At 42.4% G+C, this 12,408-nt stretch overlaps 2 gene segments (V, D, J or C); both read left to right on the forward strand.

Moving 5' to 3' along the window:
* Positions 1 to 1,035: 1,035 nt before the first annotated feature.
* Positions 1,036 to 1,524, forward strand: LOC124027384. The segment is given in 2 exon segments: positions 1,036 to 1,091; positions 1,172 to 1,524. Coding segments are annotated over 2 exon segments (402 nt in total).
* A 3,160-nt stretch (positions 1,525 to 4,684) lies between these two features.
* LOC124027385 lies at positions 4,685 to 8,622 on the forward strand. The segment is given in 5 exon segments: positions 4,685 to 4,831; positions 6,819 to 7,169; positions 7,376 to 7,399; positions 7,588 to 7,694; positions 8,232 to 8,622. Coding segments are annotated over 5 exon segments (585 nt in total).
* The last annotated feature ends 3,786 nt before the right edge of the window (positions 8,623 to 12,408 follow it).

Genomic DNA, 12,408 nt, shown 5'->3' on the forward strand with positions numbered 1-12,408 from the left:
TATATCAATAACGTTTGTTACCGTATCAATAACTTTTGTTCCTGTATCAATAACGTCTGTTCCTGTATCAATAACGTCTGTTCCTGTATCAATAACTTCTGTTACTGTATCAATAACTTCTGTTCCGGTATCAATAACTTATGTTCCTGTATCAATAACTTATGTTCCTGTATCAATAACTTCTGCTCCTGTAACAATAACTTCTGTTACTGTATCAATAACGTCTGCTCCTGTATCAATAACTTCTGTTACTGTATCAATAACTTCTGTTCCTGTATCAATAACGTCTGTTCCTGTATCAATAACTTCTGTTACTGTATCAATAACTTCTGTTCCGGTATCAATAACTTCTGTTCCGGTATCAATAACTTCTGTTCCTGTATCAATAACTTCTGTTACTGTAACAAAAACTTCTGTTACTGTATCAATCATTTCTGTTACCGCACCAATAACTTCTGTTACTGTATCAATAACTTCTGTTCCTGTATCAATAACTTATGTTCCTGTATCAATAACTTCCAGCTGATCCAGCAGAACGCAGTAATGTCACACTGTACTGTAGGTAGACACGTCAACTATAAGCTCCTCCCTCCTCAGAACAAAGACTCACTAAACCCCTCCCCTCCTTCTCTGCTCCCCTCTCCTTCTCTCCTCCCCTCCCCTCCTTCTCTCCTCCCCACTCCCCTCCTTCTCTCCTCCCCTCTCCTCCCCTCCTCATCCCTCCCCTCCTTCCCCTCTCACCTCCTTCTCTCCTCCACACACCCACACCCCCTCCCCTCCTCCCCCCCTCCTGCTCTCCTCATCCCTCCCCTCCTTCTCCCCTCCTTCTCTCCTCCCCTCCTTCTCTCCTCCCCCTCACCTCCTTCTCTCCTCCCCTCCTTCTTCTCTCCTCCCCTCCTTCTTCTCTCCTCCTTCTCTCCTCCCCTCCTTCTTCTCCCCTCCCCTCCTTCTCTCCTCCCCTCTCCTCCTGGGGAATTACCATTGAGTTCCTACCTCAGCCTTTTCATTTGTCTTCGTATCTATCCGCACTAAAAAAGTCACCATGTTCAAAATATTTACCACGTTCCTCGTTTGTCTCTCCTTCCTCTCAGGTAAGTGTCACAGAGATATGTTATATCCACTGTGGCGTCTCTGTAATGTCCTCTTGACTGTGTTCTCCTCCCCTCTGTAGAGGAGGTGGTGTTCTCCTCCTCTCTCCTCATCCGCCAGACTCCTCAACACCTCCTGAGGAGGACAACTGAACACAGAGAGGCACACCTGGACTGTCACCACGGCGACAACGACTACCCGTACATGCTGTGGTACCAACAGAAGGACAAGGGAGGACAGAAGACCATGGAACTCATTGGAACTCTACACTATACAAACCCAACTCTTGAGAAGAACTATGAAACACGGTTCAACTTAACAGGTCATTCCAAGGCCAAAGCCAGCCTGGTTATCTCTGAGATAAACCCTACAGACAGTGCCGTGTATTACTGTGCAGCCAGTCAGCACAGTGCTGCAAATTCATTCCCTCACTAACCAAAAACTACTGGTCGTATCAACATGACACACCTGCACAACGTTAACTCTAACTGTCTCTGGTGAACAATGAATGTGTGGTTGTATATTTAGCTGGGTGGGTAGAGAAGGCAGTCCATACACAACGCAGTCTGTTGTGTCTACACAGTCTACCTCAACATGGGTTATAAGTTAGCTTATACTGAATATCACAGCAGCAGTATGTAACGGGGTTCTTCCGTCGAAGGAGAGGCGGAGCGTGGTTGAAGTTCATGGTTTTTTCATAAGAAAAACTATACATGAACAGAATACAAAACAATAAATGTGAAAACCCGAAACCAGTCCCGTGTGGTACAAACACTGACACAGGAGACAATCAATCACCCACAAAACCCAACACCAAACAGGCTACCTAAATATGGTTCCCAATCAGAGACAATGACTAACACCTGCCTCTGATTGAGAACCATATCAGGCCAAACAGACAAACTAGACACACAACATAGAATGCCCACTCAGATCACACCCTGACCAAACAAAACATAGAAACATACAAAGCAAACTATGCTCAGGGTGTAACAATGTAAGAGTCAAGTAATCAGAGGCTACCTCTGGTACATGTAACTGTGGAGGAATCAGAGGCTACCTCTGGTACATGTAACTGTGGAGGAATCAGAGGCTACCTCTGGTACATGTAACTGTGGAGGAATCAGAGGCTACCTCTGGTACATGTAACTGTGGAGGAATCAGAGGCTACCTCTGGTACATGTAACTGTGGAGGAATCAGAGGCTACCTCTGGTACATGTAACTGTGGAGGAATCAGAGGCTACCTCTGGTACATGTAACTGTGGAGGAATCAGAGGCTACCTCTGGTACATGTAACTGTGGAGGAATCAGAGGCTACCTCTGGTACATGTAACTGTGGAGGAATCAGAGGCTACCTCTGGTACATGTAACTGTGGAGGAATCAGAGGCTACCTCTGGTACATGTAACTGTGGAGGAATCAGAGGCTACCTCTGGTACATGTAACTGTGGAGTAATCAGAGGCTACCTCTGGTACATGTAACTGTGGAGGAATCAGAGGCTACCTCTGGTACTGAACAGCTTATTATTGATGTCTTCATCAAAACTATGAAATAACACATATGGAATCATGTAGTAACCAAAATAGTGTTAAAAAATCAAGATTCTTCAAAGTAGCCTTTACCTTGGTGACAGCTTTGCACACTCTCTAGAGTTGTTGTCCTCGAACCTGCAGGCCAAGTTAGTGGTTCTACACTTTCAAAGATAGATATAACAAACAGTATATGGGTGTTTCTCTGACTGTCTGACTGTCACCCAGGTGTCCCTGGTATATAGGTCTACCCTTGTATCAAATTATACTATTTGACTAAAAAGGGAGAAGTTTCTTAGAGTTGACCTTCCATTGACCTCTGGAGGGTCAGATTACACAGAAATCAACCCAGGAGTCTAAACTATCCTAGATTATACACTGACCTCTGGAGGGTTTAATGTCAGATTACACAGAAATGAAACCAGGAGTCTAAACTATCCTAGATTATACACTGACCTCTGGAGGGTAAATGTCAGATTACACAGAAATCAACCCTGAAGAGGGGGGGGGGGGGCGTTTTAGAGACTTAGTGCTGTTGACAGAAATAGAAAGAGTCCGTTTGGAACAGGAACCCCCATATCAACACACCTGCTGCTAAAGACTGATACTGAGCAGGAGAGATGGGTAGAGAGATAGAGAGAGAGACCGGGTGGGGGAAGGAGGGGAGAGGAAGACGAGAGAATGAGAGAGAGACCGAGTGGGGGAAGGAGGGAAGAGGAAGACGAGAGAATGAGAGAGAATTAGTGTTTTTGTGCGATGCTTTAACACTGTGGGGACAGGGGGCCACGGTGATATATTCACATAGAGACGCCATACAAAATCTCCTCCCATTCACTTCCATACAAAAACCTCCTCCCATTCACTTCCATACAAAAACCTTCTCTCGTTCATTTCCATACAAAAACAACCTCCCATTCACTTCCATACAAAAACAACCTCCTCCCATTCACTTCCATACAAAAACAACCTCCTTCCATTCACTTCCATACAAAAACCTCCTCTCGTTCATTTCCATACAAAAACAACCTCCTACCATTGACTTCCATACAAAAACCTCCTCCCATTCACTTCCATACAGGATAGGTCTGGGGGCAATTCACACACATTGAGGAGACTGTTAAGGAGCCTGGAGAGATGCTTCTCAAGAGATCAATAATACTGAACAGGATTTTCTTCGTAACATCAAGTTAAATTCATTAGATATTGGAGTTTGTTTGATTCCTGCTTGACAACAAAACGTATTCTAAACCAACTAGGTGATGGTGTTTTAAAGTCCCCATGGATATATATATCTATATAGAGAGAGATCTGAGGTAGTATCTGTTCTCTGTATCTCTGAGTATCTCTGTTCATTTTCCCTAGAGGGTGAATGACAGAGAGATCTGAGGTAGTATCTGTATCTCTGTATCTCTGAGTATCTCTGTTCATTTTCCCTAGAGGGTGAATGACAGAGAGATCTGAGGTAGTATCTGTTCTCTGTATCTCTGAGTATCTCTGTTCATTTTTCCTAGAGGATGAATGACAGAGAGATCTGAGGTATTTTTGGAATAGGAGAGTAGCGATGTGACACTGGAAGTGTGCCCTACTTTGGAAATGGAACAAAGCTCACTGTTTTAGGTAAGTTATTAACTTCTTAAAGATTCATAATATGTATGTACATATGTAACCCTGAAGGTGTTTCGTTGCCAATAAGAGTCTCCTAAAGTGGTCAATCTGAACTAAAGGGTTGATGTGAAAACGCCGTGACTTTAAACCAACCAGCCTTCTTTGGCAAAGGAACCAAACTCACTGTTTTAGGTAAATACTTCCTACTTTCTTATCGAGAAATGTATGATTTTCTATTTTCTTTCTTCATAAAAACATGAATAATTGACAAAAAGCAAGCATTCTTAAAGTATTTCTGATGCCAAAAGCATAGAACAAGGCAGTAGTAGTTGGTCCATTACTGCTCAGTATGTCCACACTGTGACAACTATAATCCTGCATTGTTTGGAGCAGGAACCAAACTGACTGTTCTGGGTAAGAGAATATTCACCATGATGGAAGTAATGGGACTCTATGTTGTGGTGTAGTAGCATAGTGATGTGAAGATTCAGTATATTAAATTAGTTCATACTAGTGTTACTCCACTCAATGCTTTTTGATGTTAAGCCTGTACACTGTGCCAACTATGAGGCACACTTCGGTTCAGGCACTAAATTAACAGTTCTCGGTAAGTCATCCGTACACGATGTTTGCCTTTATGTGTCGTCTGAGTTAGACAACGTAATTGTGAGGAGAGAGATGTGATATCCTAGTAAGTTATAGTATGTTTGCCTTTATGTGTCGTCTGAGTTAGACAACGTAATTGTGAGGAGAGAGATGTGATATCCTAGTAGATTATAGTATGTTTGCCTCATCTATGTGTTCTAAACTGGTAAGAACAGGGTGTTGGTTGGTATTATGAGAATAGATTTATCAAAGGTCGTGATCGGGGATGGAAAGTTCTAGAAAACAGCACAGCTAGAGACTAATTCTATACTAGAGCAGTGTTCCACTGTACTGTGTTAATGGTGCCAGGCTCAGCACGTCTATATATCTATATTAGAGCAGTATTCCACTGTACTGTGTTAATGGTGCCGGGCTCAGCACATCTATATATCTATACTAGAGCAGTGTTGCTCAGCATGTCTATATATCTATAGTAGAGCAGTATTCCACTGTACTGTGTTAATGGTGCCGGGCTCAGCACGTCTATATATCTATACTAGAGCAGTGTTGCTCAGCATGTCTATATATCTATATTAGAGCAGTATTCCACTGTACTGTGTTAATGGTGCCAGGCTCAGCACGTCTATACTGTATATCTATATTAGAGCAGTGTTCCACTGTACTGTGTTAATGGTGCCAGGCTCAGCACGTCTATACTGTATATCTATATTAGAGCAGTATTCCACTGTACTGTGTTAATGGTGCCAGGCTCAGCACGTCTATACTGTATATCTATATTAGAGCAGTGTTCCACTGTACTGTGTTCATGGTGCTGGCCAGGTTGACTTCAGCGGAGGAACCCGCTTAACTGTTCTAGACAAAACACCAAAATAAAAATAATCAAATTAACCAAATGACTGTTGAAGATGGAAACCACTTACATTTCATTAGAAAAATAGTCACAATAATGTATTTGGTTATAATTTAGATGATACCCGTGGCTGAGTTACTGTGAAGAGTATTTGAATGTACTTCTAACAGAGTAACAAAGGTTGAGAATGTCCAGAGTCCTTGTCAGAACTAGAGACTTTAGGATACAGCCTTGTCGCTCTGCGCTCGTACTCGGGAAGCATACTTTGGAGCCGGCACCACACTCTCACCGTTTTAGGAAAGAAAATATACTACCAAATGTTACAAACTAGCATGGAGAAAACATGTACAATATTCTGCAATATAAAAACAGTTACACTAAACTAAAATGTTTAAACTAAAATGTTATTTTAATGTAACTGGATCACAGTAAAAACATCAGTTATCTTCCTCTAACATCTTACACAACAAGGTATCAGACCCAGGATTGAGGTAGAAAGAGGTCTGGTTCTATGCCCAGACCCAGGATTGAGGTATAAAGTGGTCTGGTTCTATGCCCAGACCCAGGATTGAGGTATAAAGTAGTCTGGTTCTATGCCCAGACCCAGTCTACATCTCTCATGGTATTGAAGAATGAAGTGGTCTGGTTCTATGCCCAGACCCAGTCTACATCTCTCATGTTATTGAGGTATAAAGTGGTCTGGTTCTATGCCCAGACCCAGTCTACATCTCTCATGGTATTGAGGTATAAAGTGGTCTGGTTCTATGCCCAGACCCAGTCTACATCTCTCATGGTATTGAGGTATAAAGTGGTCTGGTTCTATGCCCAGACCCAGTCTACATCTCTCATGGTATTGAGGTATAAAGTGCTTATCCTGCCTACTTTGGAGAGGGAACCATGCTAACAGTTCTGGGAAGGACGCTGCAAAAATACTGTAATAATGGTATATTATAGCTTTCATGTTCGACCTGTTTTGCCAATGACTTTGGCAGCTGGGTTGCAAAGAGGTTCACTCTGAGATGCTGAATGAAATGTTGTGTTATTATGGGCTTGTCTGGACACAGAATCAAGTTCAGGTCTGAGTGGACAACAAATAGAGCCATTGAAGGTTAAAGCTTCTCCTATTTCCTCCCTGCAGAGCCAGACATCCCTGTCACTCCACCCAAAGTCAAAGTCCTTCCACCCTCCACTAAGGAGTGTGAAGATAGAAACAAGAAGAAGAAGAAGACGTTGGTGTGTGTGGCCACCGACTTCTACCCCGACCACGTCACTGTGTTCTGGAAGTTAAATGGAGGCGCCAACATCACCGATGGAGTGGGGACCGACAACACTGCCTTGAGGGATGAAAACAGACGCTACAGTATCACCAGCAGACTGAGAGTCCCAGCCAAGACATGGAACACGGCCTCTAACAGATTCACCTGCGCCATCCGCTTCTTCAATGGGACCGATAACATATATGTTGCAGATCACATTAACGGAGAAGGAGGTATGGTCAAATTATGAACTAAAACCCTGTCCTTGTTTATGAGAAGAAATGGGTTTTATTGAACGACAATAGTATGCTTCTCTGTATTTGTCATTCTCTAGTAAAATAGTAAGTAAACTAGTGAGCTTCTCTACATCATTATGTAGAACTAGGATGTACATTAGCCTGTGTCATGTGAAACACTGCTTTGTTTCTTCCATGTCAAGGTGGTGATGGAGGGATGACGACAGGTAAATGTGTCCATTCTATACTGAACTACTTATTGTTCATGCCAAATACATGGAATACATAGAACCTATAGTTTACATAATACTGTTTACAATACTATCATATTTAGTCATGCCTAATCTGCGGAACAATATTAACCTGACAGCATCTTAGTCAAGGTCATTTCAATGTCTTATTGTCCTTATTGTAGAGTACTACGTGAAGAGCACCCAGACTGCCAAGCTGGCCTACAGCATCTTCATCGCTAAGAGTACCTTCTACGGCCTGGTCGTCGTGGCTCTGATTTGGAAGTTTCAGGTGAGTTCACTGCTACTATGATGAGGGACGTCACACAGCCTTCTCTCTCTTCTTCAATCTATGTCTTGTGCCAGCTAGCCTGGTCGCAGTTCTGTTTGTGCTGTTATGGTCGGCATGACAACGACATACTGTAGGAGTTGGCAGGAAAGCACAAACAGATCTGGGACCAGGCTAGCTTTGTGCTAATAAAGGATCTAAGATGGCAACATACTGTCTTTATACTGTATCTCTGTGTTCCCATACAGACACCACACTGTCTTTATCCTGTATCTCTGTGTTCCCATACAGACACCATACTGTCTTTATCCTGTATCTCTGTGTTCCCATACAGACACCATACTGTCTTTAGCCTGTATCTCTGTGTTTCCATACAGACACCATACTGTCTTTATCCTGTATCTCTGTGTCTGTGTTTCCATACAGACATCATACAGACACCATACTGTCTTTATCCTGTATCTCTGTGTCTGTGTTTCCATACAGACACCATACAGACACCATACTGTCTTTATCCTGTACCTCTGTGTTCCCATACAGCGCTCCTCAGATAAACAGATGTAATTGATCCCTGACTGAGACCAGGCCACCTGTGGAAGCTGAACTCTGTGGACTGGAGGGAGTCATGTGTGGCATAAGGCTCTGGTGAAAAGTAGTGCACTTTAAAGTAGTGCACTATAAAGTAGTGCACTATAAAGTAGTGCACTATAAAGGGAATAGGATGCCATTTGGGACGAAGAACAAACCCATTTCTATCATGTGATTACAATGTACAGTGTGCTGTCTATTATCTGTCACTTACTAGACAATGTGAGGATGTATTTTATCTATCACTTACTAGACAATGTGAGGATGTATTTTATCTATCACTTACTAGACAATGTGAGGATGTATTTTATCTATCACTTACTAGACAATGTGAGGATGTATTTTATCTATCACTTACTAGACAATGTGAGGATGTATTTTATCTGTCACTTACTAGACAATGTGAGGATGTATTTTATCTATCACTTACTAGACAATGTGAGGATGTATTTTATCTGTCACTTACTAGACAATGTGAGGATGTATTTTATCTATCACTTACTAGACAATGTGAGGATGTATTTTATCTGTCACTTACTAGACAATGTGAGGATGTATTTTATCTGTCACTTACTAGACAATGTGAGGATGTATTTTATCTGTCACTTACTAGACAATGTGAGGATGTATTTTATCTATCACTTACTAGACAATGTGAGGATGTATTTTATCTGTCACTTACTAGACAATGTGAGGATGTATTTTATCTGTCACTTACTAGACAATGTGAGGATGTATTTTATCTATCACTTACTAGACAATGTGAGGATGTATTTTATCTGTCACTTACTAGACAATGTGAGGATGTATTTTATCTATCACTTACTAGACAATGTGAGGATGTATTTTATCTATCACTTACTAGACAATGTGAGGATGTATTTTATCTATCACTTACTAGACAATGTGAGGATGTATTTTATCTGTCACTTACTAGACAATGTGAGGATGTATTTTATCTGTCACTTACTAGACAATGTGAGGATGTATTTTATCTGTCACTTACTAGACAATGTGAGGATGTATTTTATCTGTCACTTACTAGACAATGTGAGGATGTATTTTATCTATCACTTACTAGACAATGTGAGGATGTATTTTATCTGTCACTTACTAGACAATGTGAGGATGTATTTTATCTATCACTTACTAGACAATGTGAGGATGTATTTTATCTGTCACTTACTAGACAATGTGAGGATGTATTTTATCTATCACTTACTAGACAATGTGAGGATGTATTTTATCTATCACTTACTAGACAATGTGAGGATGTATTTTATCTGTCACTTACTAGACAATGTGAGGATGTATTTTATCTGTCACTTACTAGACAATGTGAGGATGTATTTTATCTGTCACTTACTAGACAATGTGAGGATGTATTTTATCTGTCACTTACTAGACAATGTGAGGATGTATTTTATCTATCACTTACTAGACAATGTGAGGATGTATTTTATCTATCACTTACTAGACAATGTGAGGATGTATTTTATCTGTCACTTACTAGACAATGTGAGGATGTATTTTATCTGTCACTTACTAGACAATGTGAGGATGTATTTTATCTATCACTTACTAGACAATGTGAGGATGTATTTTATCGTCCCCAATAAACAGAATCTTTATTCATGTATTCACTGAGTGTACAAAACATTAAGAACACCTTCCTCATCCTCCCCCTTGAATTCGTCGGGGACATGGACTCTACAAGGTGTCTAAAGCGTTCCACAGGGATACTGGCCCCATGTTGACTCCACAAGGTGTCGAAAGCGTTCCACAGGGATGCTGGTCCATGTTGACTCCACAAGGTGTCTAAAGTGTTCCACAGGGATACTGGCCCCATGTTGACTCCACAAGGTGTCGAAAGCGTTCCACAGGGATGCTGGCCCCATGTTGACTCTACAAGGTGTCGAAAGCGTTCCACAGGGATGCTGGCCCATGTTGACTCTACAAGGTGTCTAAAGTGTTCCACAGGGATACTGGCCCATGTTGACTCCACAAGGTGTCTAAAGCGTTCCACAGGGATGCTGGCCCATGTTGACTCTACAAGGTGTCTAAAGTGTTCCACAGGGATACTGGCCCATGTTGACTCCACAAGGTGTCTAAAGCGTTCCACAGGGATGCTGGCCCATGTTGACTCCACAAGGTGTCTAAAGCGTTCCACAGGGATGCTGGCCCATGTTGACTCTACAAGGTGTCTAAAGTGTTCCACAGGGATACTGGCCCATGTTGACTCCACAAGGTGTCGAAAGCGTTCCACAGGGATACTGGCCCCATGTTGACTCCACAAGGTGTCGAAAGCGTTCCACAGGGATGCTGGCCCATGTTGACTCCACAAGGTGTCTAAAGTGTTCCACAGGGATACTGGCCCCATGTTGACTCCACAAGGTGTCGAAAGCGTTCCACAGGGATGCTGGCCCATGTTGACTCCACAAGGTGTCTAAAGTGTTCCACAGGGATGCTGGCCCATGTTGACTCCACAAGGTGTCGAAAGTGTTCCACAGGGATGCTGGCCCATGTTGACTCCAATGCTTCCCACAGTTGTGTCAAGTTGGCTGGATGTCCTTTGGGTGGTGGACCATTCTTGATACACAAGGGAAACTGTTGAGTGTGAAAAACCCAGCAGCGTTGCAGTTCTTGACAGAAACAGTGTGCCCAGCACCTACTACCCTACCCTCGTTCAAAGGCACTTAAATATTTTGTCTTACCCATTCACCCTCTGAAGGACACACATACACAATCCATGTCTCTATTGTCTCAAGGCATAACAATTTAACCCGTCTCCTCGCCTTCATCTACACTAACGGGATTTAACAAGTGGGATCATAGCTTTCACCTGGATTCACCTGGCCAATGTATATCATGGAAAGAGCAGGTGTTCATAATGTTTTGCTCACTCAGTGTATATGAGTTAATTCAGGAAGTGTGACAAAAACATATTCCATGAACTTACAAAACCAACATTTATGTTAATTTATGTATTATTATTGTTGCAGGAATTACTGCATAGTGTGTACAATATAAATATATGTTGCTTTCCAATTTCAATGTTTTGCTGATGAACAACACATTCAATAATGTGCAACTTGAGGCGTCCGGGTTTGGCCCCGGTAGGTTTGGCCCCGGTAGGTTTGGCCCCAGTAGGCCAACATTATAAATAGGAATAGAGGCCGGGTTTGGCCCCAGTAGGCCGACATTATAAATAGGAATAGAGGCCGGGTTTGGCCCCGGTAGGCCGACATTATAAATAAGAATAGAGGCGTCCTGGTTTGGCCCCGGTAGGTTTGGCCCCGGTAGGTTTGGCCCTGGTAGGCCGACATTATAAATAAGAATAGAGGCGTCCTGATTTGGCCCCGGTAGGTTTGGCCCCGGTAGGTTTGGCCCTGGTAGGCCGACATTATAAATAGGAATAGAGGCCGGGTTTGGCCCCAGTAGGCCGACATTATAAATAGGAATAGAGGCCGGGTTTGGCCCCGGTAGGCCGACATTATAAATAAGAATTTGGTTTTCAACTGACTTGCCTCGTTAAATAAAGATTAAATAAAAAATATATATAATTAGTCTGTTCAGGTGTCATTTTATCAGTCAGTTGTTACTATATACTCACTTGTTACTATATACTATACTCACTTGTTACTATATACTATACTCACTTGTTACTATATACTCACTTGTTTGTCATGTTTTGTCATTTATTATCATGTCTTGTCCCTGTGCTCCCCATTCTATTCGTTTCCCTCTGCTGGTCTTATTAGGTTCTTTCCCTCTTTCTATCCCTCTCTCTCCCCCTCCCTCTCTCACTCTCTCGCTCTCTCTTCTCTCTATCGTTCCGTTCCTGCTCCCAGCTGTTCCTATTCCCCTAATCATCATTTAGCCTTCCCACACCTATTCCCGATCCTTTTCCCTGATTAGAGTCCCTATTTCTCTCCTTGTTATTCGTTTCTGTCCTGTCGGTTCCTTGTCTAGAATTCACCGTGCTGTGTTTGTGTATCGCCCTGTCGTGTCGTGTTTTCCTCAGATGCTGCGTGGTGAGCAGGTGTCTGAGTCTGTCTGGTTCAAGTGCCTTCCCGAGGCAACCTGCTGTTCACCTGCTGTTCAAGATCGAGTCTCCAGTTTGTCCTCG

Source organism: Oncorhynchus gorbuscha, unplaced genomic scaffold (genome assembly GCF_021184085.1).
Source record: "Oncorhynchus gorbuscha isolate QuinsamMale2020 ecotype Even-year unplaced genomic scaffold, OgorEven_v1.0 Un_scaffold_3163, whole genome shotgun sequence".
Taxonomy (NCBI): domain Eukaryota; kingdom Metazoa; phylum Chordata; class Actinopteri; order Salmoniformes; family Salmonidae; genus Oncorhynchus; species Oncorhynchus gorbuscha.